General features: G+C 41.5%; 1 protein-coding gene across 6 annotated transcripts in view; it reads left to right on the forward strand.

Moving 5' to 3' along the window:
- Positions 1-24,863, forward strand: part of MYOF (myoferlin) — a 517,119-nt gene that overhangs the window by 106,052 nt on the left and 386,204 nt on the right. For 5 of the 6 annotated variants that reach the window (XM_040361778.1, XM_040361777.1, XM_040361781.1 and 2 more), the window contains 9 exons: positions 120-241; positions 3,192-3,305; positions 6,138-6,315; positions 11,080-11,204; positions 11,683-11,789; positions 13,868-14,060; positions 15,250-15,405; positions 15,659-15,790; positions 19,437-19,600. The exons of the other annotated variant lie outside the window; for it this stretch is intronic. In XM_040361778.1, coding sequence (XP_040217712.1) covers positions 120-241; positions 3,192-3,305; positions 6,138-6,315; positions 11,080-11,204; positions 11,683-11,789; positions 13,868-14,060; positions 15,250-15,405; positions 15,659-15,790; positions 19,437-19,600 — 1,291 coding nt within the window. The remainder of the gene's footprint in view (positions 1-119; positions 242-3,191; positions 3,306-6,137; positions 6,316-11,079; positions 11,205-11,682; positions 11,790-13,867; positions 14,061-15,249; positions 15,406-15,658; positions 15,791-19,436; positions 19,601-24,863) is intronic. 6 annotated transcript variants of the gene reach the window in all.

Raw genomic sequence — 24,863 nt, forward strand, 5'->3', positions numbered from 1 at the left:
CCACTGCAGGTAGCTGGAAACATCTAGTATGCTCTATAGACCTCATATACGAGCAACCTGTGCTATAGTTTTCCAGTGGTGTTTTTTCATGCTAATCATTCTATGTTCCATTCAATCAGGAGTGAATGAAAAGGAGGTTGGGTTTTTACCCACCTTTGGCCCTTGTTATTTGAACCTGTATGGGAGTCCAAGAGAATTCACTGGTTTCCCTGACCCTTTTGACGATCTCAACTTTGGAAAGGTACTTTGTAAATTGTTTACTTGTAAACCAGCTTCAAGAAGAAAAAAAAAACACTTTGACATCATGATAGGGGTACCATAGATGAGAGCCTTAAAGCGCATTTATTTCTTTCCCCCGTTTTTTCCTTCTTATTTTTTTTTATTTATTTTTTATCTTAATTTTCTTTATTTTCCAATAATTGTCAAGACAAATGTTCTTACAAAAAAAAAACATTCCAGATATACAAGTACATCCAGTGAATTGTGTACATACAAAGCTTTAACTTGCCCTGACCAACCCTCCCTTATCTACCCGCCCCCCCCCACCCTACCGTGCCCGCCCCGTGCAAAGTTGTACCCAGTTATACACCTATTTATGTTACCCCAAATGGGAGCAAATACATTAATCTGAGCGACTATTAGTGCATTACGTATAGGGAGAAGAGATTAAAAGAGAAGAAAGGGAGAAACCAGCAAAACAAAACCAAGCATTAGAGAGTCAAGCCCTCAAGAACAGCCAAAATTAAAAAAGTTAGGGAGAGCGTCTCGAGTGCCCTTACTGTTATAATTAAAGCGCACTCACATTTGAGAACTCCTCCTATATGATTGTTCCCATTCACAATGCATGCCTAAAATCTTTAAATATTTCCAGCCCCCCTCATAAACAAAGGCACATAAGTAGGATTGTTTCCTTGTTCAGAGGGTCTAAAATAGGGCATCCTAGCAAGTTTAAGGTGCAATTTTTAAATCTTTTGTTAATCTGTTATATGAATGGGACATGTAACAAATATTAAAGTAGGTGTTATCCCATTTTGGCTGCAGAAAGCAAAAATACACTTTAAGCTGGCCATACTCCTATTCAAATGGGAACTTAGACTTCCTCCAGCCCCCCTGGACTCGTTGGTCACCTCAGCTTTTAGCGTTTCTCTGGACTTGCATAGCCATCCTGGCTTTCCTAGTCCTAGGAACAAGAACCCCCCCCCCCCCCCAAATGGGGTCTCATTTCCCAAGCAAGTCAGCCCTCCTGGCTGGAGCACACCACTATCTAAACACAGGCTGTGTCTGAATGGCAGCAACCACCCTGAGTTCTCATCAAATCTGGCTTATAGCGACCATGCACACTTGTGTACTCGCACAGGCTGAAGGCCTCTAGCAAAACCCAGGTGCAGGATGGAAAGTTCCAAGCAACGGCGGATCCACGGGGGGGGGGGGCAATTGCCCCCCCCCCCCGAGACAATCATGTCACATTGGCTTTAAAAAAAATAAAAATGTTAGTTTTTTTTTTTAGCATTTTTTTTTTTTTAAACTGCTTTGCGGTGCCTGCAGCTGCCGATGCCAAGTCTCTCGCTCTCTCTCTCTCTCTCTCATCACCAGGGCCGGACTGGCCCAGCCCGGTAGGCTGCCTGTCCTGAGGCTGCTTTGAGCTGTAGCTGACTGCAGCGCTCCCCCTCTCTCCTGCGTGTATGACACCGGCCATCTCTTGTGTGTGTGTGTGAGAGCTGGGTCTGTGTTCGGCTGTGCTGCCTGTGCTAGACCTGCTTGTGTGATAGTAGATGGAACACTGATTGAATCAGTGTTTTGTCTATCACACAAGCCCGTCTGGGGGGGACCTTGCTAGGGCACACTGCCCAGCCGAACACAGACCTACAGCTCCTGTTTGTTCCATGACACACATCGGGAGAGGAGATACCTGCTGTGTGTGATCGAGGCAATGCCATGGTGAGTGCCATGCACAGTGGGGCTTCATTCATAGACAAAAGTGGAGCTGCATTAATAGACAAAAGTGGGGCTGCATTAATAGACAAAAGTGGGGCTGCATTAATAGACAAAAGTGGGGCCGCATTAATAGACAAAAGTGGGGCCGCATTAATAGACAAAAGTGGGGCCGCATTAATAGACAAAAGTGGGGCCGCATTAATAGACAAAAGTGGGGCCGCATTAATAGACAAAAGTGGGGCCGCATTAATAGACAAAAGTGGGGCCGCATTAATAGACAAAAGTGGGGCCGCATTAATAGACAAAAGTGGGGCCGCATTTATAGACAAAAGTGGGGCCGCATTTATAGACAAAAGTGGGGCCGCATTTATAGACAAAAGTGGGGCCGCATTTATAGACAAAAGTGGGGCCGCATTTATAGACAAAAGTGGGACCGCATTTATATACAAAAGTGGGACTGCATTGATCTCTTGTACCATGTCTTCAGTCTCTGACCATCCCTTGTACCACGTCTGCAGTCTCTGACCATCTTTTGTACCATGTCTGCAGTCCCTGACAATCGTCTACAAGCTTGGGGATAGATTTATGGCATTTATTTTTAAATATTTTTTACTAGTAATGGCGGCGATCATTGATTTTTTTAGCGGTACTGCAACATTGCAGCGGACACACCGGACACCTAATTGAGTTCTGTAAGCAACACCTTTTTTCTGGCAGTGCCCCTCCCGAGACTAGACTCTGGATCCGCCCTTGCACCCAAGACTTGTTAACCTTGAAGCTCCAGGCCCCAATCCAGAATTACAAAACCTAGAGAACATAAAACGCTGCTTTCTCTGCTCGCAGTAAATATGCTGAAAAGCTAAGAATCCTGTGTTATCTCTACAAGCCATTCCTAATCCCACACTGGCAGGGCCTTGCACTGTCGAAATTGTTTTTACCAGAACTGATCCCTGTGATTTCCCTTCATGTCTTTTTCCGGTGACAATTGTAAATGTTTTAAATCCTCACTAGTTCCTGCCCCAGGGACAACCCTCCCTGTGAAGGGTGAATCTCCCAAGCGAGGGAACATCAATTAAAACCCGACGATTACCTGCTATATATATATATATATATATATATATATATATATATATATATATATATATATATTATTTTTTAATAATAAATATATATATATTTGGAGATATTATATACATACATTTTGTTACTTTTTACTATGATAGATTCTTGCCTTATATCCTTTTTTAAATGTTTAGGGTGAAGGTGTAGCCTATCGAGGAAGAATCCTTGTAGAGTTGGTAACCAAGCTTGATGGCACTCCAGGTAAAAGGATAGAGGATATCCCCAGTGATGATATTCTTGTTGTAGAGGTAAGTCTAGCCACAGCCTTAGTCAAGTGGATACAGTAACTTTATAAATTTTCATATTACCGGTGTACCTTGCTATCCCTTTTCTGAATTACAATGTTATGGTGCAACCTTCATTGCAAAGATACAATCATTTGTACCAAGCTGGTATTCACCCTTTCTACTGGATCTATACCGTTTTCTTAATATAAAAGCTTTCCATGTCCATCCTTTGCCAACCTACTGTACATCAGTTTAGCAAATAATAGAACTAGAATATTTTGTGTGGATCACTGTCCTTGATCACCTATGAAAGGAAACTTTTTTTTCTTTGAGACTTAAATCAGAGCTTCACCCAAAAGGGAAAGTTTTTTTTTTTGCTTGAAATCCCCACCCCCTCTCCAGCTATCTAGTTTTGACAGGTACCTGCTCCCAATTTTGCTTGGATCCCCAAGGTGATCTGAGTGGAATAAAAGTGTTTTGGGACATGTAAGGTCATGGAAGACTGCAAAACCATTCATAAAGTGCAGCACAGGTTGTACAATATACATTGGGAAGCTGAAAGCAGCCCAGCTGGCTGCCCACAGGATGCAGGCGCTGGGATCTCAAGGGGTTACTGACTTGGGCGAGAATGGCGCTGGATCCCTGGACAGGTCCGTGTCCTTTTTAATAAAATGCAGCAACTACAAGATTTGTGGTTGCTAATGTTAGTTTTTTTTTTATGAATTTTTGCCCCACTTTAAGCTGAAAGTTCTGATTTTGCCTTGTGTTGGCTCAGTGGCTAAAAATGAACCTAAGACCGAGTCATAGACCTTCACATATTAACACATTCTTGGCATTCAATAATTGAGGTTTAAAACACATCCTCACAGCTCAGCTCTGCTTACCCTGCTCCCTCCTCCTAGCAATGATCATCAGCTTTAGTCTTTTAATCCTCTTAAATAAAAAAAATAAAAATCAGGTTTTTATTGCTCAAGAAACTCAAAGCAAATTCAAACACGTATCACATTACACTTCATTTTGTCGGTGAAGAATCAGTTGCATAACCATTAGTCATATCCTGCAGTATACATACAGTATAACTGTGAGTAGACCTTGCATTGCACATAGATAATCAAATTATTTTTTGGTGATGCATTACAAACCCTTGCCAATGTGCTGACAACCCTAACATCTCCACTTTTAGTCTTTTTAATCTTTACTATATCTGGGCTAGGAGTTCCAACTTGGACAACCTCAGTGTTTCTCCTGTGAGCTTTGAGGATGTAAATTTCCACAATGCTTGCTGCATTTTTAAAGGTGATCAGCAGTGGTAGTAAAAAGGGGGAAAATACTGTAGCTGCTAACACTCAAAGTTTAAAGTGGGATTAAAAATATATTGGTGTTGCGCTAAATAGTAAAAACCACATGCGTGAAATCATCTGTACGCTGAAAAGTGTAGAGTGGTAAAAACAAAATGAGTGGGTGTAAACAGATGGTGATAAACCACTATAACACAAAATGATAAGTAGTGAAAGATGGGATAATAACGGATATTAAACCATTATACCACAATGTATTGTGAAAATAAGTGAATAAAGTCCACAAAGAATATGAGATTGGTGAATCCACAAGCAATAGGCACCAAAATCCAATGAGACGAAGAGAGGGAAGTCCACTTCAGGAAGCAATTGACGGCATATAATAAAAATAGGCTATTCAAAGGCTTGTGGTCACTTCGACATACTCTCAAAGAAAAGGCTTGGGTACTCTTACCGGATAAGATGGACACGCGTACCATATGGTAGTGGGTCAATCAAGCTCTGAACCCTTGGTTCTTTACGCTCCAGGGTTGTGTGGATGAAGAGGCCAAGTTGGGCCAGATGATGGATCTATGGATTCCAAACCATGCAAAGAGACGGCTATGGCAAGGCAGGCAAGAGGGTCAATCCAAGAGGCTGTGTACCTGGCCCTCCACTGTCTTTTACATACATTTACACTACCATTTTCTCTCCAAAGAGTGATCCACTGTGGTTACCTCCTCGAAGGATGTGTGATAGGGGGTTAGGAGGTATTTTCACTTCCTCAAAAGCTTCTTTTAACCCCTACAAACCTGCGCCACTGTGCCAGAATTGCACATAGTTGCAGCATGGCCCATTCAGTTATGATAGGGGAGATTTCTTGCTGTGGCCACGAAGGCTATATTGGTACATCCCCATTCACTGTCTTTGTAGGCTAGGGGTGACGTGGTTGAGGGGAAGTTAAAAGGTTCTACTGCCCTCCCAAGTGCAAGATTCAAAACGTACTTTGTAATCTTGGAAAAGCAGAACAGATTATGTACAAACCATATATGTGGACGACAATATTTTTCATGCCGCCCATGATCTGCAACTAGTTTGTGAATGGCGGCATACATGTAGAACACACAGCTGGATGGTGCATGTAGTAACGCATACCTTGGTGAAAATGCTGTTGGCAAGGTGTATTTTAATTAACCAATAAACTCCCTTTTGTCTAAAGTTGAGCAACATTTTGTCTATTTATATGAAGGTGTCCAGCAGTGTTTAAACAATTTGGCACTTTGCTTGCATTGATGGACTTTATCACCTATGATTGTACTATTATGAATTAGAGATTGCACAGACACTTTATATATGTTTATTTAGCGCTTCTGTTTTGCTATAGAGGTAGCGCAAAGTTTAATTTTGTTGTAGTGTTTAAACAATGTCTATGGGAACAAATTTGTTAAAGTAATGCACATTGGCTGTGAAGCTGATGGTAAATGAGAAGAAATCCTGGCTGTTTTTAATGTAATGTAATAATTTAACTTAAATGAAAGTTCTTTGTCTAAGCTAATATCCACTTGGCTCTTTCTAGAAATATCAGCGCAGGCGGAAGTTCAGCTTGTGTGCTGTCTTCCATTCCGCCTCCATGTTACAGGATATTGGTGAAGCCATACAGTTTGAAGTCAGCATTGGAAATTACGGCAACAAGTTTGACAGCACTTGTAAACCCCTGGCATCAACGACTCAGTACAGCCGTGCAGTATTCGATGGTATTCCCCTTTTTTTTTATTCATCTACAAATAAACACACTTGTTATGCAGTATACATACATCTTAACCACTTGAACTTTTACTTGTTTTATTTGAGATTGTCTTAGGGTTGGTAATTGGCAATGTTCTATCAAACCTGATATTTTTTCATGTTGAAACATTAAGGGCCGGTGTTGATGGGCTTTCGTTCATGACCAGGCCATTTACCCCCTTTCTGACTAGGCCTTTTTTTTGCGATGCGGCCCTGCGTTATTGGCTTTAGATTTTTTTATTGAAGTTTTTCAGAGAAAATACAGTCATTGATACATTCTTTTACATTGTGGAATAATCCTTAGTAATGCAACATATCAGATGAATATATTTAGAAACAAATGTAAGCGTATATTGATAGGTTTGCGCAAAAGTTATAGCGCCTACAAACTATGGAATATTTTTTTTTTTTTTTTACTAGTAATGGTGGTGATTGGTGACTTATGATATTGTGGCAGATACATAACTAACACTTTTTTGATTTTTTTTTTTTTTAGGGACCAGTGACACTATAATACAGTGATCTGTGCTAAAAAATATACAATGTCACTGTACTAACACTGGCAGGGAAGGGGTTAATATCAGGGGCGCTAAAAGGGTTAACTGTGTGCCTAGGATGTGCTTACTCACTGTGTGTGTGTATCTGTGGGGGGGGGGGGGGGAGTGCTTTGACTAGGGGAAGGTAAAGATCTGTGTTCCTGCTTGGCAGAAACACAGGACCTGTGCCTTCCCTTCTGACAGAAAGACAATCTGCCTTGTTAAAATAGGCAGATTGTCATTCTGCCTGTGACCTGTGTAATCGGTGGGTGCCGATTGGAGTCCATGGTACCTGCTGTTTAGAATCACAGAGGGAGCAGTTCGCTGGCAGCACCGCCCCAAACCAGGAAGTGTCAGATCATGTACTGGGTACGTGATCTGGTGCAGTGTGGCCGCACTGCTGCAGTAAATGTATGGTGGGCAGTCCACAAGTTGTTAATCATACAGGACACAGGCTGGATATTTATGGACAATGGTTACAAGTTGCTACTTTTAGGTGATTCGACACTGGCAAAAGTTTTGTTGGCCACGTTCTGTAGGTGTGCTTCTAAAACTCTACCCCACTCCATGAGTCCCTAATTTTTTGCCAGTGTTTTTTAGGTGATGGTCCTCCTCTTTCTTATGGAGAAGCTTTCTATGCTGCTGCTTTCACTAGGTCATTTTGGTTGACAGCTTAGTTTACATGGAATACAAGAGCATAACATGGTGTTTCTTGGCTTGGGTAAATACATTTTTCTGGTTTAGACCTTTTTCAGCTGGGACTTGCTAAGGAGGTGGAGAGGACACAAACAAGTCCAAATATTTTTATTCTTCAGCTTGCCTGTTGTGGGTATAGCAACTGAAGAAGACAATGGGATGGGTTTGTTTCACAGACACTTTTTTTGTTTTATTTGAGATTGTCTTAGAGTTAGTAATTTTAGTCATGGTTGACAATGCCCTTTTTTAACCTGATATTTTTTCATGTTGAAACATTAAGGGCTGGTGTTGATGGGCTTTTGTTCATGCCAGTTGGATTTTGCATTCCTATACAAACCGTGCTTAAAGCAGGTCAAATGAACCACCTGTCAAATTCTGAAAGATTGCAGAAACCTCTCCATGTATATCCATGAATTTTACCAATCAAACATGAAATTCTCATCCAAAAAAATAAATTGTATTTATAAAAGATACAGTTCAATGTCCCAATAAAGAGTCCTCGCTTTTGCAGGAAAAAAGTGCACACTTGAAAGCTTCAATCTTCACTGCGAAGCTTGTGCCCTCCACCATGTGGTTAATGTTATCTGCTCGCCTCCAAACTGGCTAAAAGACAGAATTCAGAGAGTCGTGGTTAATGATTCATACTCTGAAAGGTCCAAGGTTATCAGTGCTGTACCCCAAGGTTCAGTGCTGGGACCCTTACTTTTTAAGATCTTTAAAAATGATATTGGGTCCGAGATCAAAAGTAACATTTCTGTCTTTGCAGATGACACAAAGCTATGCAGTGGAATAACGTCCTTACAGGATGTCTCCAATTTACAAGCCGACCTCAATGCTCTGTCTAATTGGGTGACTATGTGGCAGATGAGGTTTAAAGGGGTTGTAAAGACAAAAATATTTCCCTCTTAAATTAAAGTCTGACAGTAGCTGATAAAGTAAAAAGTAATGTTTTGCATTATAACTAGTTTGATACCTGTTGAAATCGAGCTGTTTTATTCACCTCCGTCACTCCTGAATCATTATTCTCACTGACTTCCTGGTTTGCGGTGCGCATTCATTCTTGCTACATCGCGTCCTAATGGGAACTACAGTTCCCATTAGGCTTAGCCTCCATGCCTGTGAGGGATAAGAGAGCATCTTCACGCAGGGCTGTAGTCATAGGGAGGGGGTGAGCACATTCTGCTTTCCTCCATGCAAAACAGCTCAGATCCTGGTGGAAATCAAGAAGAGGAGAGACAGGAAATTGCATTTTCAAACCTGGATTACTGTATTTTGGAGGTCAAAAGGAAAAACGAGGTAAGTGATATTTAAATGCTCTTGCTTACAGCAATCAATTGATCTAATAAAAAACGAACCTTTAGTGTTCCTTTAATGTTAATAAATGTAAAGTTATGCACTTGGGGGCTGAGAATATGCATGCATCATACATACTAGGGGGGAGTACAACTGGGGGGATCTGTAGTGGAGAAGGATCTGGGGGTTTGGTAGATCATAAGCTCAATAATGGCATGCAATGCCAAGCTAGGCTTTCCAAAGCGAGCAAAGTCCTTTCTTGTATTAAGAGAGGTATGGACTCCAGAGACAGAGATATCATTTTGCCCCTGTACAAATCATTAGTAAGACCTCATCTGGAATATGCAGTTCAGTTTTGGGCCCCAGTTCTCAAAAAGGATATCGGAGAACTGGAGAAAGTGCAGAGAAGGGCAACCAAACTGATAAGAGGCATGGAGGAGCTCAGCTATGAGGGAAGACTAGAAGAACTAAATGTATTCACTCTTGAAAAGAGGAGAATAAGGGGGGATATGATCAACATGTACAAATATATAAGGGGTCCATATAGTGAACTTGGTGTTGAGTTATTCACTTTATGATCAACACTGAGGACAAGGGGGCACTCTTTACGTCTAGAGGAAAAAAGATTTCATCTCCAAATACGGAAAGTTTTCTTCACAGTAAGAGCTGTCAAAATGTGGAACAGACTCCCTCCAGAGGTGGTTCTGGCCAGCTCAGTAGATTGCTTTAAGAAAGGCCTGTATTCTTTCCTAAATGTACATAATATAACTGAGTACTAAGATTTGTAGGTAAAGTTGATCCAGGGTAAATCCGATTGCCTCTCGGGGGATCAGGAAGGAATTTTTTCCCCATGCTGTAGCAAATTGGATCATGCTCTGCTGGGGTTTTTTTCCTTCCTCTGGATCAACTGTGGGTATGGAGTTGGGTGTATAGGATTGTATTGTGTTTTTTTTTTTTTTTTATGGTTGAACTGGATGGGCTTGTGTCTTTTTTCAACCTGACTAACTATGTAAAGATCCGACCCCTTAAAAATGTATGAGGTCAAATCAGGCTTGCGTATCATTAATCCACAACATACCTGTCCCCTTTAAGAATCTGCATCCAGCATTGATCATTCCATGGTTTTTATCCCCTCGGCCTCATAGATATACCCACCACGATAACCATATAAAATAGAGAAGACTAAGCGTACACACGATCGTTTTTACGTTTTTAAAAAATGTCATTTAAAATAATCGTGTATGGGCTTCACATTATTTTTTAGGTTCTGAAAAACGACACATTTTTCAAACATGCTGCATTTTTTAACAACTTTTTAAACTGTCATTTTTCGGGTTGTAAAAAATTATCTTGTGTGGGCTAAAACAACGTGAAAAACCCGCGCATGCTCAGAAGTAAGTTATGAGACGGGAGCGCTCGTTCTGGTAAAACTACCGTTAGTAATGGAGTAAGCACATTCATCACGCTGTAACAGACAGCAAAGCGTGAATCGTCTTTTATTAACACAAAATCAGCTAAAGCAGCCCCAAGGGTGGCGTCATCCGCATGGAACTTCCCCTTTATAGTGCCGTCGTACGTGTTGTACGTCACCACGCTTTGCTAGAGCATTTTTTTAAAACAACCGTGTGTGGGCAACGTCGTTTTAATGATGAAGTTGGAAATAACGTTGTTTTTTCGACATGCTGAAAAACGATCGTGTGTACGCGGCATAATAGTCTTATTATTTTGTATAAAAGCAGAAAACCTAGACACTTACAAAGGAAGCGGCTCCATTCAGTGCTCAAATGGTACACAGTAGCCAACATGATCAGTGTACCAGTCTTTCACAACCCAGCAATTCCATCACATACAATTGACTGCAACAGTGTCCGTGGCTCTGCCCCTGAATGCGTTACACCTCCGATCTGGGTTGCTGATATTTTATTTTTGCGGATGATTATTTTATGTTTTGATTTTGTAAATTTCACAAGTGGAAAACCTATATTGTTTTATATGTGATTGCGCTGCACATAATTGGTGTTCCATTTTGAATAAGGGCGTGTTGTGGATCCACTCTGACGGTGTCACCGCAGCAATTTAATTGAGATGATATTGGTTTTGGATATTATTTTGCTGCGCAAATTGATCGCTTATAATTTTTCTTTATTGCACATAAATCCATTCACCATACCCAAGTCTGGAAGATAACACACTTCTGTACACTTACAGGTAACCTCTATTACTATCTCCCATGGTCATCCACTAAACCTGTAGTAACAATGACATCTTACTGGGAAGATATTAGTCATCGTCTAGATGCTGTCAACATTTTGCTGACTATTATCGAACGTCTGGTAAGATTACAATGTAATTTCTCAGATTTTTCACTAATCTGTATTGGCCGCCTTCTTATTTTCTACCAATGTATGTAATATGAATATTATTCTTCTGCATGCCAGAGGATGGAAGAGGCTCTGTATAAATCCTGCAGAATGAGCATGGGAGAACAAGGGAGCTTGAGAGCAAGAGGTCTTTGGGGGGGGGGGGGAGCACAGTTTGGGTGATATTTGGAGACCAGATTGGTGATGTAGCTCTAGGCAGAGTTGTGAGTGGCTTTGTATGATGTTAGTATTATGAATTTAGATATTGGTTTGTGTAGATTAACTGAATGGAATGTGTAAAACGTACCACTCTTGACTAGATTTTCAGGTTTAGCCATTTTAACCTTTTTATATAGATTTCCACTTGATGTTTTTAGTCCTTCTTCTTTTTAATTTTTTTTTTTTCTTATTAAAATATATTACATTAAAATATTTTCCAATTTGTTTGCAGCAATCCAACATTACCACCTTGAAAACGGCAATCCAGGGCAAGATTCCCGATGCTCGACTGGCAGAGATATGGCTAAGATTAATTGATCAGCTGATAGAGGACATTATGTAAGTTATCTCTATAACCATTTTAGAATGTGAACATCTCTTGGTTAGTCATACCTGGTGCATATACAATATGAATGTTCTAAATGTAACTTTACTCCAAGATGATGGCTGTAGTTCTACTATAAAACAGTCTAACGTATTGGTGAGGATTAAAACGCCTGTCGGGTTTTAGATGGACAGGGAGTGGATGGCACTAGAACCCTGAAACTTTATTGCCACCCAATAGTGTAGAGATCACGTTGATACACAATGTCTGGACACTAGGCTGGTGGCTTCTGAACAGCAGAGGGCTTCAATGGTCATATTGAGCTGTGACTGGAAAGAATTAATTTAGAATTGTGCCATACTGTAATATTATAGTCCAGATACACTTTATTTCAGTGTAAATTCAGATGAAAACACAGCCTTGCATGTTTCAGGGACTAAACCGTGCCCCTTTTATCAGGCCTGAAAAATGACATAAAATGTATTGATGATTGCAACCTGTAATATGATTCTCTTCTAAAATGGCAGGGTACAATAAGTAACTAAGTATATGATCAAACAATAAAACATATGCAATCCATATAACATACATTTATGAGATTTAGCGTGATAAAGGTGGTTTGTCATTTTAAAACATTCATTCAGAATTGGAGTGGGTCACTCCTGCTGTGTCTCAAATCTGTCACACAGAGATCACATCAATAACTGGCTCCCAATATTCTACTAAAATTAAACATAAAAAAAAAAGTTGGGTGCGATCTTCATATTTTTCAATAATGCTAGAAAAATTCTTAAATATCTTCATACAAAGACAAATGGGGGACTGCACAGTTTCAAGCATAGCAATACTCTTCATCAAGCTGCATGTGATTTTAATTAAAAACATTTGTAGTATTAAATGAATGTAAAATGATTGCTTTTGTATGCCGATCGATGTAGCTGCAAGTTTAGGTATTTCTTTCTTTTAACCTTTTTACCGATCCCCGTCATTATGACCATAGTTTGGATGTTTCCGCCAAGGATCGCTTGGTATGTCTTCTCTTCTGCCCTACCTGACTAGTGACTTTGCTTGTCAGGATGTGTGGTCCGTTGAAGAAAGGACAGTAAAGTAATCTCTTTTTTATATACTGTAGAGCAGGGATATGCAAGTAGCAGGTCTCCAACTACAAATCCCATGAGGCATAGCAAGACTCTGACAGCCACAAGCATGACACCCAGAGGCATGATGGGACTTGTAGTTTTGCAACAGCTGGAGGTCCGCTAATTTCTTATCCCTGCTGTATAGGATGTATTCGTGGAATGAGGTTATAATTTGCATGCTGCCAAAGATGTATAGATTGTTGTGTGTGAGCTTTTATCATAGACTGTTCTTCACAGTTCTAGGCAAAGTTAAACTTAAACCTGAGTTTATCTATAAAAAAAAAAAAAAAAAGACATTACTTGCATTCAATGTGTCCCTTGTATGAGAGGTTGATGTCTTATTTTACTGTTTTCAGTCCTTTGCACCGCTCCCCCCCCCCCCCAATACCCCTGCAGTAGAAACCTTCCAGTACTTCGGGGGGTTAATACTGACGCTGGATTGGTCATAGGCACTTTTTTAAAAGTGCCGACTATACCCTCCCCTCCAGCATTCATAAAAGCTGTACTATAGTTTCCCGCAGTGAACAGTGCTCTGATTAGAGGGGTGGACCTTTCATCAACTCTTCTCAATTCATAGAGCGCCTTTCATTGATGAACGCTATAGTACAGCTTCTTTGAATGAAGGAGGGGGAGGGTGGAAAGAGCAGCATAGGGAGCAGTCTTGAAGAGTGCCTATGACAAGTTCAGCAGCTGTATTAATCCCTGGTGCACCGGAATCTTTACCTATGCAGGGGTATCGGGGGCAAGTGAAGATTTCAATGAACAAGGTACACTTCTTATTGAATAAATGCAAGTATCGTCCCTTGTGCTGATTAAAAAAAAAATAAGGAAATACAATTTGGCTTTAATGCTTTACCTAATACTATACTTTTATGTTTGCACGTTTTTGCTTTTATATAGATGTTCATTGTGAGAGCTTATATATAATTTCTCTTTAATCGGCACTTGTTTAGGAAGCCTCTTCCCTCTCTGGAAGGAAAATCCCATGTGACAATGTTGGATATTCAACTAGCTAAACTCAGACAGAATTCTCTAAAGTTGATTGGGGATGCTGCAGTCAGGTTGAGAGACGACGCCACTGATGTAAAAGCAACACTGTCAGAGATTGAGGACTGGCTGGAAAGGCTGCAACAAATATCAGAGGAGGTCAGTATACGTATGTGCAATCCCATTTAGTTTTTTGGAGATGCTGGCTCTATCAACCTATGCAAACCTCTTCTAAGTGACCCGATTTAAGAGCCTGGCGCCATTTGGGTTCTAGATTTTATCTATCTGAATTACATTTTTTTTCCCCGGAAATGTTATAATCCGGTCACCGACCAACATTGCATGCAGTTTTGGTTAGTTTTATACTAGTGGTAGGCTCATTTGATTATAATTGATTGTAATTCCCTGACAAACCCGCCTCCTCTAAGAGCACTTGTGACATGTGGTTTTAACAGATCATGGCATGAAATACTGACTGTTCTTTAAATAGACAAAGACAGACAAAAAGTGGGGAGAGGTTTGAATTTTTCACCCTGTGATGTTACAGTATGTAATGCGATGTGATGTATAGTAGTAAAGAGTGGAAGCTGGTGGCTTTTTTTTATTTTATATTTTTGGGCCCGGTGATCAGTCGACGGCACTCCCCCCCTCACCCGGCACTTACCCCATCTAGGTGGAGGCCAGTTTGCGGCCTTCTAGGGCAGAAGGCTCCTGTGTCTTCTCCTCCTTGGCTTTGGCGGCTTCCATCGTGCGGCTCCTCCACCCTCCTAAGCATCCAATAGAATCGTTTGTTTCTGCCAATCAGGTGACTGGTCTCAAGACCAGCTTCCTGATTGGCCAGGAGAAGGATAAGTGTGGCGTATATTCGCTATTGTCACAAAACTAGGTGGGATCAGGGCACAGTGCTCCGAGCCCACCCTTTTTTTGATGCCACAGTCCCGCCATTGGAATCCATGAGTCCAGCGCTTGTATGTAGATCAGGGGGCCGGGAACATGGATGGGGAGAGAAGCACCCATGCGCCCCTAATGGATGGGCCCCCGCTGGTTGTAAAGGTTACAAAGATGTGATCGTTCTCTCTAGAGCGTCAAAATGTGACTTAATTTGTCCATAAATGTTAAAGAATGTCTAAAAGTGGATTCGTTATGTTGCCTTCTTCGCTAAACAAGGGTGTTCTAGTAAGAAAAGCATTCTGAAAGGGCATTGAAGGGGGAGATGAACCGAAACCGTCCTGGTGTTGGGTACTAATGTATAAAATATACTAACTTCTATAAAAAACGTAGGTGTACTTTTTATTTTTATTTTGTCACCATCTCTTATCTGAGCCTGTCTGACATTCATTTCTTCCAGCCACAAAACAGTATGCCGGATGTGATCATCTGGATGATCAGAGCGGAGAAGCGGCTGGCTTGTGCTCGCATCCCGGCCCACCAAATCCTCTTCTCCACCACCAGTGAGGATGCCTGTGGGAAACATTGTGGAAAGACCCAGACCATCTTCCTACAGGTAGAAATCGATCAAATCACCAGAATGCAGCTCAGTATATTAGTCAATTTATGACAAGTGGAGAAAAGACAATTGACCTTTCCCAACCTTCTCAAAGCAGTAGATGTTGGAAGGATGTGTGTCATATATGTGTTCCCTGTTCCAAAATATTTACTGCATCCCAGATAGGTCTGTACTTTCTATGACTACAAAAATGCCTAGCTGAACGTCCTTTGTTGTAACATTTATCTACATTCTCTGAAATGCACTCTAGTACCCAATGGATAAGAACAATGGTGTGAAGATTCCTTGCCAGCTAAGAGTCAACTTTTGGTTGGGACTGTCCGCAGTGGAGAAGAAATTTAACAGCTACTCTGAGGGGACCTTCAGTGTGTATTCAGAGATGGTGAGATGGATACATCTTCCTTATTTTAGTTTAGATGTTATTTGTGGGTAAGGCTAAATGTGGAGTTTGTTTGGCTGCATGACGCTGTACCTTTTAGTTCCCTTCTGTATAACAAGGGTGTGCTTTCTCCATTATATAAAATATAAATCCAATAGAGAGTAGGTTCTCTTAATGACTGTGGCAGGCTTGCAGATTAGTTGGGGTAATATATTTAAAAAACTGAATAACCTTCCCATTGTAATTTATCTATTGACTTGTTTCTTTTGCCTAGGACTGTGATGTTTTTTTTTTAAATGGAGCAGTTATGTGTGCACAGATGCTACTTGAAGGAAATGTTTCATATTTTCAAATACTGCACTGTTTACTTTAAAACATGCTATTCAACTAGTTGCAGAATTTGAGCATGATACACATGGCCAAAAAACTTCATAATTGTACAGGGTGTGTGGTAGCACATCCAGTCTCTTTACCCTGCTTCTTAGACGAGACTACCCCCTGTATGCTGTAATTGTCAGCAGTGATTTATCAGACTGCATTACGATTAACTCAGAAAAGAAGTAGGCAGCTGAGGCTGTCAAAAAAGCAATCCGAATGAGTGTTTATAAACACTGCTCCCGACCATGATTATACAAAGATGCAGTGTAACCTAGTGTTACAATGTATATTTCTGCTAATTCATCTGCAGATCAAAGGGATTATCGTGGATCTGCAGATGATGCCAGTTAAAGTAACCTGAAAAGTAAAAAAAAATTATAAAAAATGTCAGCATTTTACTTTTTGTTTACTGTGTGTGTGTGTGTGTGTATATATTATACACATATATATATATATATATATATATATATACACACACATACACATGCACACACCCCTCAAAATTTCAAGTCCTGAGCTACTAGCCAGTCCTTAAGAGTTACTCGCCGCCAGTTGCCCAACCCCGCCCAACCCCTTGTATAATGTTAATTGGACCCTGGGCAAACATTTCCGTGCCCACTGTAGAAACACTACCAGAGAGGGTCAGAAAAACTGCAGACATACTACAGTAGAGGACCAGAGAGACTGCAGACATGGCAAGGAGAGGGTTAGAGAGACTGCAGACATGGCAAGGAGAGGGTTAGAGAGACTGCAGGCATGGCAATGAGAGGGTCAAAGAGACTGCAGGCATGACAGAAAGAGGGTCAGAGAGATTGCATACCTGGTACAGGTACTGTGGATGGTGTGGTGATGAATGGCTCCCCCATCCCTCCACATTTCTGTAGAGGGGGAGATGTTGCAGCTTGGTGTACACAGCTCTAGGACCTGGGAGAGCATGTCCTCCCTCTACACTTGTTCAGTGTGATCCCTGACCCCTTCCCCTGCTCTGAGTGTCGGACTCCTCTGCTCAGTTTCTTCTCACTCAAATCGTCAGCAGTGTCCAGATGCAGACAGCACACAGGTCCCCTCATACTCACAGCCAGTCATCTCAGAAGTGTCAGACAGCAAGTCCTCTCCTGTTCCCTTCCGTTGTCAGCAGGTCGGAAGTCGGGAAAGAGGAAGTTACATCTTCCTCCTCTGAATGCCGGTCCTCCAAGCACCTGATTGGTTGTGAAGACGCTAGCAACCAATCATTTTAACAGGCGGGATTTAAGAAACAGGAGAAAGCCACTTGATTGGGCACCTTTTCTGCTACTCGCAACCAGTTAATTTGTACTCGCCAAATGCAAGCCGGCGAGTACAAATTTTGAGGTGTGTGTGTGTATATAATATTTTGTGTGTGTGTTTCTATTTTATTAACTTAATATTTAAAAATTTTTGTTAATATTTTTACATTTAACATATATTTACACATTTCCCATTTAAAAAAGCGCAAAATTGAAAGCGAAAAAAATATAATTTTATTTGTGAATAATTGTGTGATGCTTTGTACCAGAATCATATTTTTAGTGTCATTTTAACCACTTGCCGCCCACCCACATTGGTTGTACTGCGAACTGCAGCTGCAGGCTGGGCGACGTGCTGGTACATCAAAACCTGCTGACCCGTGCTGGGATTGGACACAGCACAAGTTTGGCAGCTGATTACAGCCAATGATTTTGGATGAAGTCCGCTGATCTGCTGTGGCCAATCAATCACACACAGAATTCTGTGTTTACAAAAACACAGAATTAATGTACTGTGAACATCGACTGAGTCGCAGGGAGAAAAAACAGCCAGATAGTTCAGTAAAAGAAACACACTGTTGGGCACACAATTAATCCTTTGACTTCCCCTAGATGTCAACCCCTTCCCATCCAGTGTCTTTAGTACATTGATGGCGTACAGTATTATCACGATCACTGTATTAGTGTTACTATTCATGTCAGTCATTGTACCTTCCAGCTAGCCTGCCACACTATCACGGTCCCACTATAAATCGCTGATCACCATCATTACTAGTGTAGTGTCATAGCTGCATAAATTCCAGTGTGTGTGTGTGTGTGTGTGTGTGTGTGTGTGTGTGTGTGTATATATAGCATGGTTTGTAGATGCTATAACTGTTGCACAAACTAATATGCACTTATTGGGATAATTTTTTTATTTTTTTTTAATCTTTAAGGTATGCCGTTTACACACAGTGGCATAATATCACATACATCGACCCATAACCGCAAATGATCGGCTTTAACAGTAACCCTTAGCAAAAAAAAGACCTAACAGTCAAGGTTCCAATACAGTGTCATAGTAATTCAGGAAACTGTGGTCTAAAGACTCCACAACAGATATATATCCTGAACCGCAGTGAGAACCACCCCAACTGTTAATGTCATGTCATTGGATGTATACCATTAAATAGGAACCATAGGGCGTAAGGATGACAACCTGATAGGCAGAATGTTCTTATCCCTGGCTAACAGGTGATAAGCCACTGCAATCACGGGGGTCGAGACTGAACATTTTACCGGTTGTAAAGTGTAACTCTTAGGCCCGGAATCGCAAGAGTGGCACCAGTGGAAAAATTGCAAACCATGGGAATTTTCTCTTTTAGAAAAGGAAAGTGGATGACACTAGAGGTGTCAGTGAGGGAAAGAAAGAAAGAGAAGAAAGGCTAAAAAATAACCGTACAGGGGAAGTAGGGGGGGGGGGGGGGGAAGGGGGGTAGAATGTGTTTTTCCTTTTAACCCAATACACCTTGGCCTAAATTTATGAACTAATGTTTTTAATTGGATATGTTTTATAACCGTATAAAATTATAAATGAAAAAAAAAAAAAGATATAGATAATGATAATAAAAACCCATTGGTGATAAAATACCACCAAAAGAAAGCTCGGTTTGGGAGGAAAATATGATAAAAATGTGATTTTGTAAATTGGGTACAGTGTTGCATGGCCATGCAATTTGCAGTTAAAGTAGTGCAGTGCTGAACAGCAAGAAATGCCCTGGTCATGAAGGGGTTAAAAACTTCTGGAGGTTAAGTACCTAAACAGGACAAATTACAGAATAGATAAGTAAACAATTGTATTAATAAGGGTTGTTGATGCCCTCGTAAAAAAAAAATACAAATTTAAAGTGTTTAATTTTTCTAAAGATTTTTCATGTATTGACATTATGCTAAACAAATAATAAAGGTTAAATAAAAAATGATGGTATTAAACGTGTAAAAATTTGATTTCTGTTGCTTCTCACCAGTATGAGAACCAGGCTTTGATGTTCGGCAAATGGGGAACCACAGGTCTGCTGAAGCGGCCCAAATTTTCTGATGTCACTGGAACAATGAAGCTGAAACAAGAGAGTTTCCTTCCACCTAAAGGATGGCAGTGGGAGGGCGATTGGTGTGTGGACCCTGAGAGGAGGTAAGAATTGCAGAGGTCTTGGTGGAATTTTGTTTGATGGAATGCGATCCAGACACAAATTCAATCTTAATGACTAGGTGATGCCAACACCATAGGTGTGCGCAGCCTGTTGCATTAAGGTGTGCACCTGAAAGCTCAAAAACACGGTACCCATCTCTTACTGTGTTCATTCAGAAAAGGAAGGGACCGGTAAATGACATTACCCCTTCCCCCACTCATCATGAAATATCATCTGTGTGCCCACTGCAGTAGCCAATGGGAGAGGAGGGAAGCCAGCCATGCTGTGGGAGGGGGCCCTGGGCAGCAGGGGAAATGGGCACTGCAGGGAGTGATTAGGTTAAGCCTGGGCACACCTGGCACACCCCTCTTATGTTAGAGATTGTCAGAACACAGTTCTGGAATTTAAAGAGAACCTGTCATGATGTGCTTCTACTTACAACCTTCTGATAATTCTAGTTGTTGACTGTATTATTCTTCCTGGAGTGAATGTGCAAAGATATGACGTCTTGCGCTAGATCAGTTAATACATGTTGAGGGATCAGCATGGCATTCAGACAACTAACCTTTCCAGAAGAAGGCTGACCATTACAGGTTCTTTTTATTAAGGAAATGGTGTTGTATGCATAAGCATTTGAGCTTTATTGGATGCAATTCATAATTTTGCCCTCAAAATGGGCATTCTTGTATGTTGCCACAAGATGGCAGCACCATCAAGGCTAATGAATCTTTGCACTTCTTTCAAAGTATTTTGCTGTCCCTGACTCGTTCATTTTCTAAAACCTTCAAGAGCAATAGTAAGGTATAAGAACAGGCCTGGGGGTGTAACAATTTTCTGCTCTGTACATGTTGTTGATAAAAAGTACAGTAAAGAAAGTAAGCATACTTTCTAAATCGGGGGCCAAGAATACAGATGTTAGGATAGTCATGGGCCGTCACTGTCAGGTCATCTGTTTGGGAATTAACCCTTCATGTATGCATAGCAGGCGACACCGTATACTGCTAGTTGTCCCTAGAGTCCCTACCCCAGTGTTGGCGACCAAATATACAACCACTAGATGTATATACACTCGCCGGTCACTTTATTAGGTACATCTTGTTCATACCGGGTTGGACCCCATTTTTGCCTTCAGAACCAGGGCTGTCTTTTCCATTGGGCACGCTGGGAAGTTGCCCGGGGGCCCCACTTGCCAGGGGGGCCCCCATCGGCTGCCCAGCAACCCCAGTAAAAAATGGTGGAGAGCAGCGGGTCAGAACTGTAGAACTGTATCGTGTCTACAGTCTCTGAGGAAGAGTCTGAAGAGGAGTCAAGAGTGGGAGCGCCTCCGGGATGGGGGTCACGGGAGAAGTCAGACATGAGGAGACTGTAGGATAAAACCAGAGCAGCCAAGCTGGAGCCATCTGACTGAGCCGTGCATGTTGCACCTGAGAGGAGGCCAGTGATAGCGCCGCCAGGCCAGTCTAAGGGGCGGGTGGTTGCTGATGTAAGGGGGGAGTGAATACAAAAATATTAGTGACCCCCCCTTACCTTAGTGTATTAACTCTACGGAAGGTGGTCTCTGGTCACCAGAGTGCCCCACACATCAGAGTTCCTGGTGTTCCCCTTACATCAGAGTCTGCAGGATTCCCCCTTACAGTGCAAGGACCCTGATGTAAGTGGGAACTCTGGTGTAAAGAGAAAGCAGTTAACTCTGATATAAGGTAGTCTCTGGTCACCAGAGTCCCCCTCCACATCAGAGTTCCCCCTTACATCATGATCTGCAGCGTTCCCCTTTACATAAGAGTCCCCTTTCACTGTAAGGGGGAATCCTGCAGACTCTGATGTAAGAGGAAACTCTGAGAAGGCTGGGTTATAGTAACCTAACCTTTATTACAATGAAGAAATTAGTAAAACTGTAACTTTAGGTACTTTTTTTTGCAGTGCCAGTAAAATAAATGTGGTTCTGCCAGTAAATTTCATGATTTTTGTCAGTAAATTCTCGTGCACGATTGTGTAGACAGGGCCCCAGTGCACTGTATTGCCCGGGGGCCTATAATGCTCTTAAGGTGCCACTGTTCAGAACTGCCTTCATTCTTCATGGCATAGAATCAACAAAGTGTTGGAAACATTCCTCAGAGATTTCGGTCTATACTGACATGATGGCATCACACAGTTGCTGCAGATTTGTCAGCTGCACATCCATGGCGCCAATCTCCCGTTCTAGATTAAGACACTACAATACTTCGGTAGGCCGTGCTCAGTTGGTACTAAGGGGGCCCAAAGTGTGTCAAGAAAATATCCCCCACACCATTACACCGCCAGCCTGAACCGGTGATACAAGGCCATGCTTTCATGTTTTCTAATCTTCTATTGTCCAATTTTGGTGGGCCTGTGCGAATTGTAGTCTGTTTCCTGTTCTTGGCTGACAAGTGGCACCCTGCTGCAGTAGCCCATCTGCTTCAAGGTTTGATGTTTGTTCAGAGATGGTATTCTGCATACCTTGGTTGTAACGAGTGGTTATTTGCATTACTGTTGCCTTTCTATCGTCTCAAACCAATCTGCCCATTCTCCACTGACATCAGCAAGGCATTTCCATCCACGCAACTACCGATCACTGGATATTTTTTCTTTTTCGGACCATTCTCTGTAAACCCGAGAGATGGTTGCGCATGAAAATTCTAGTAGATCAGCAGTTTTTGAAGTGCTCAGACCAGCCCATATGGCACCAAAGACCATGCCACGTTCAAAGTCACTTAAATCCCCTTTCTTCCCCATTTTGATCGGTTTGAACTTCAGCAAGTAGTCTTGACCACGTTTAGATGCCTAAGTGCATTGAGTTTCTGCCATGTGATCAGCAATTTGTGTTACCCAGCAATTGAACAGGTGTATAAAGTGGCCAGTGTCTGTATAATCAATGTATAAAATATTCAATCACTCGAAATCCTGGAATTGTTTTGGAGGCTGGTAATTTAACATAAAGCCTCATACACACGATCGGACTTCCATCAGACTTTTCCGTGGATTTTTGTTCAAAGGGCATTGGCCGTGAACTTGTTCTGCATACACACGGCAGGACTTTTTCAGCCAACATTCACCAAATCACGTGTTTATTTTTTTTAGCTCTTTACCGCCACCCTGTGGGTAACTTCTCCTATTGTTGTCTGATCTTTAGCATTGGTTCTGAGCATGCGTGTGTGTACTTTGGAATTAAGTCCGATGGACTTGTCTACACACAATCGGATTAGCCTCCATCGGACATTTGTTGCCGGAAAGTTTGTCTGTTCTCACAGCGAACATTTGTCAGACGAAAAACACAAAAAGTTTGTCCGATGGAGTGTCCGATCAAACAAGTCCGTCGGGCATTTGTTGGCAAAAAATCTGATCGTGTGTACGGGCCTTTAGTGTGTTTTAAAGTGTTCAGAACATACTCTGATGGTTTAGGGAAAATACATTTTGGAATGGGTGTAAAATGAGGGCCCACTGCTTTAAAGGTAGCTCCACTTTTAAAAAATAACTAGGGCTGTTACTGATTACATTTTTCGTGTTAGATTTAATTATTATTTTTTAATCAATTAATCGACTAATGTTGATTTAATTATAACACACATACAGATCCAACTACTTTTAGCTGATCTCCTTGCAGGCTGATTCCCAGTGCAGCTACCAACCACTGGAAAAATGGATAGCAGGATACAAACACACAAAGGCAGCGCTCAATGGGAATAGCATTACAACTTTCATAGTCTTGAAGTAGGTAACAAAATAAATATTGCACTGGAGATAAAATCCATGTAGCTACATGAACTGTAAAAATGGTGCGAGTAATACCGAATGGTAGCAAAAGCAGTCGTAAAAACATGAAGCCAAGTATGATACTGGTATAAAAATGTGTACAACGATACCACTGCTGAATCCAGATGAGGGGTAAACGTCAATCCGTCGGCATTGTCGATGTCCCGTGAAGGGAACTATCACAACTCCCAGTGGATTTCTGTAGAATCCCAGGCTGATGGAGGGAAGTGATAGAGCAGGGATCCTCAAACTACGGCCCTCCAGCTGTTGCGGAACTACACTTCCAATGAGGCATTGTAAAACTGACATTCACAGACATGACTAGGTATGATGGGAATTGTAGTTCCTGAACCACTGGAGGGCCATAATTTGAAGACCCCTGTGATAGAGGGAAGTGTAACAGCCCTTGCGTGTGGCATATAGTAGTAAGGTCCCGCCGGCATGCAGATATAAAGGCACTGCAAAGGAGCCCTTCAGATGGACATGGCACGCCCCGCCGGTGTCTGTGGCATCACCAGATCTCTGACGGAACTCCCTGAAGACCCAGAAGCCGACGGAGAGCTGAGTACCAATCAAAAGAATTTTGATCAATCAAAAAAATTGATTAATCGAGGAATTAATAGTTACCTTATTTATCGGCGTATACCGTACACTTTGTTGCCCTGAAAATCAGGGCAAAATCGTGGGTGCGCGATCCCCATTCGATCCTCACTTTCCCGCGCCGAGTTTAATACTGCGCCGGCGATGAGGCCGCCGATGGACGCCGCGCAAGACACCAAAACTGTAAGTACTAAAATCTTTTTTTACAGGAATGTCGGGTCCACTTTAGGGGTGCGCGCTATACGCCGAAGCGCGCAATACCCCGATAAATACGGTAATTTCCACAGCCCTAAAAAAAAAAAAAAATCATCAAATAAAGTATATAACTGTATACAATTGCTATAAAAGCCATGCTGTAATTTTAATGTTAATTTAAAATCGCCTTTCCTTTTTAATCTGCAGCACTTAATTAATTTTTTTCCTAAAATGCAATGTAATATAGCAAATCTAAAGGCCTTCTGTGCACCACTATTGTACAGAACATCAACAAAAATGTCCTGCTTTAATGATTGGCTCACTGATTTTCCCAGAAGTCTCCCCTAAGATATAGGTCAGATTTTGGGAAACCCCTGCAATAGTAATTTCAGTTATAGTGAGATGCACCCTAAGGGACATTTACGTCTATAGGAAATGCAGCCCCTTCTTGGAACACAGAAATTGTATCGGCTAATTAAAATGACCCAGACCCTCCCAATCAGCAGGAGTATGTAATCGGCTGTTTCTACAAAGCAACAAATACTGTTGGAGGAATCTGCTACAACGTTGTTAAAATGCGTGCAATGGACATTGATCACACAGAGGAGTGCTTGTTCTTCTTTTGTTCAACAAAAGTGGAGTTACTCTATAAACATAAAGCTTCATTCACATGAGCTCTGTGGTCCATACACTTGAAGC

Source organism: Rana temporaria, chromosome 8 (assembly GCF_905171775.1).
Source record: "Rana temporaria chromosome 8, aRanTem1.1, whole genome shotgun sequence".
NCBI classification, from domain to species: Eukaryota; Metazoa; Chordata; class Amphibia; order Anura; family Ranidae; genus Rana; species Rana temporaria.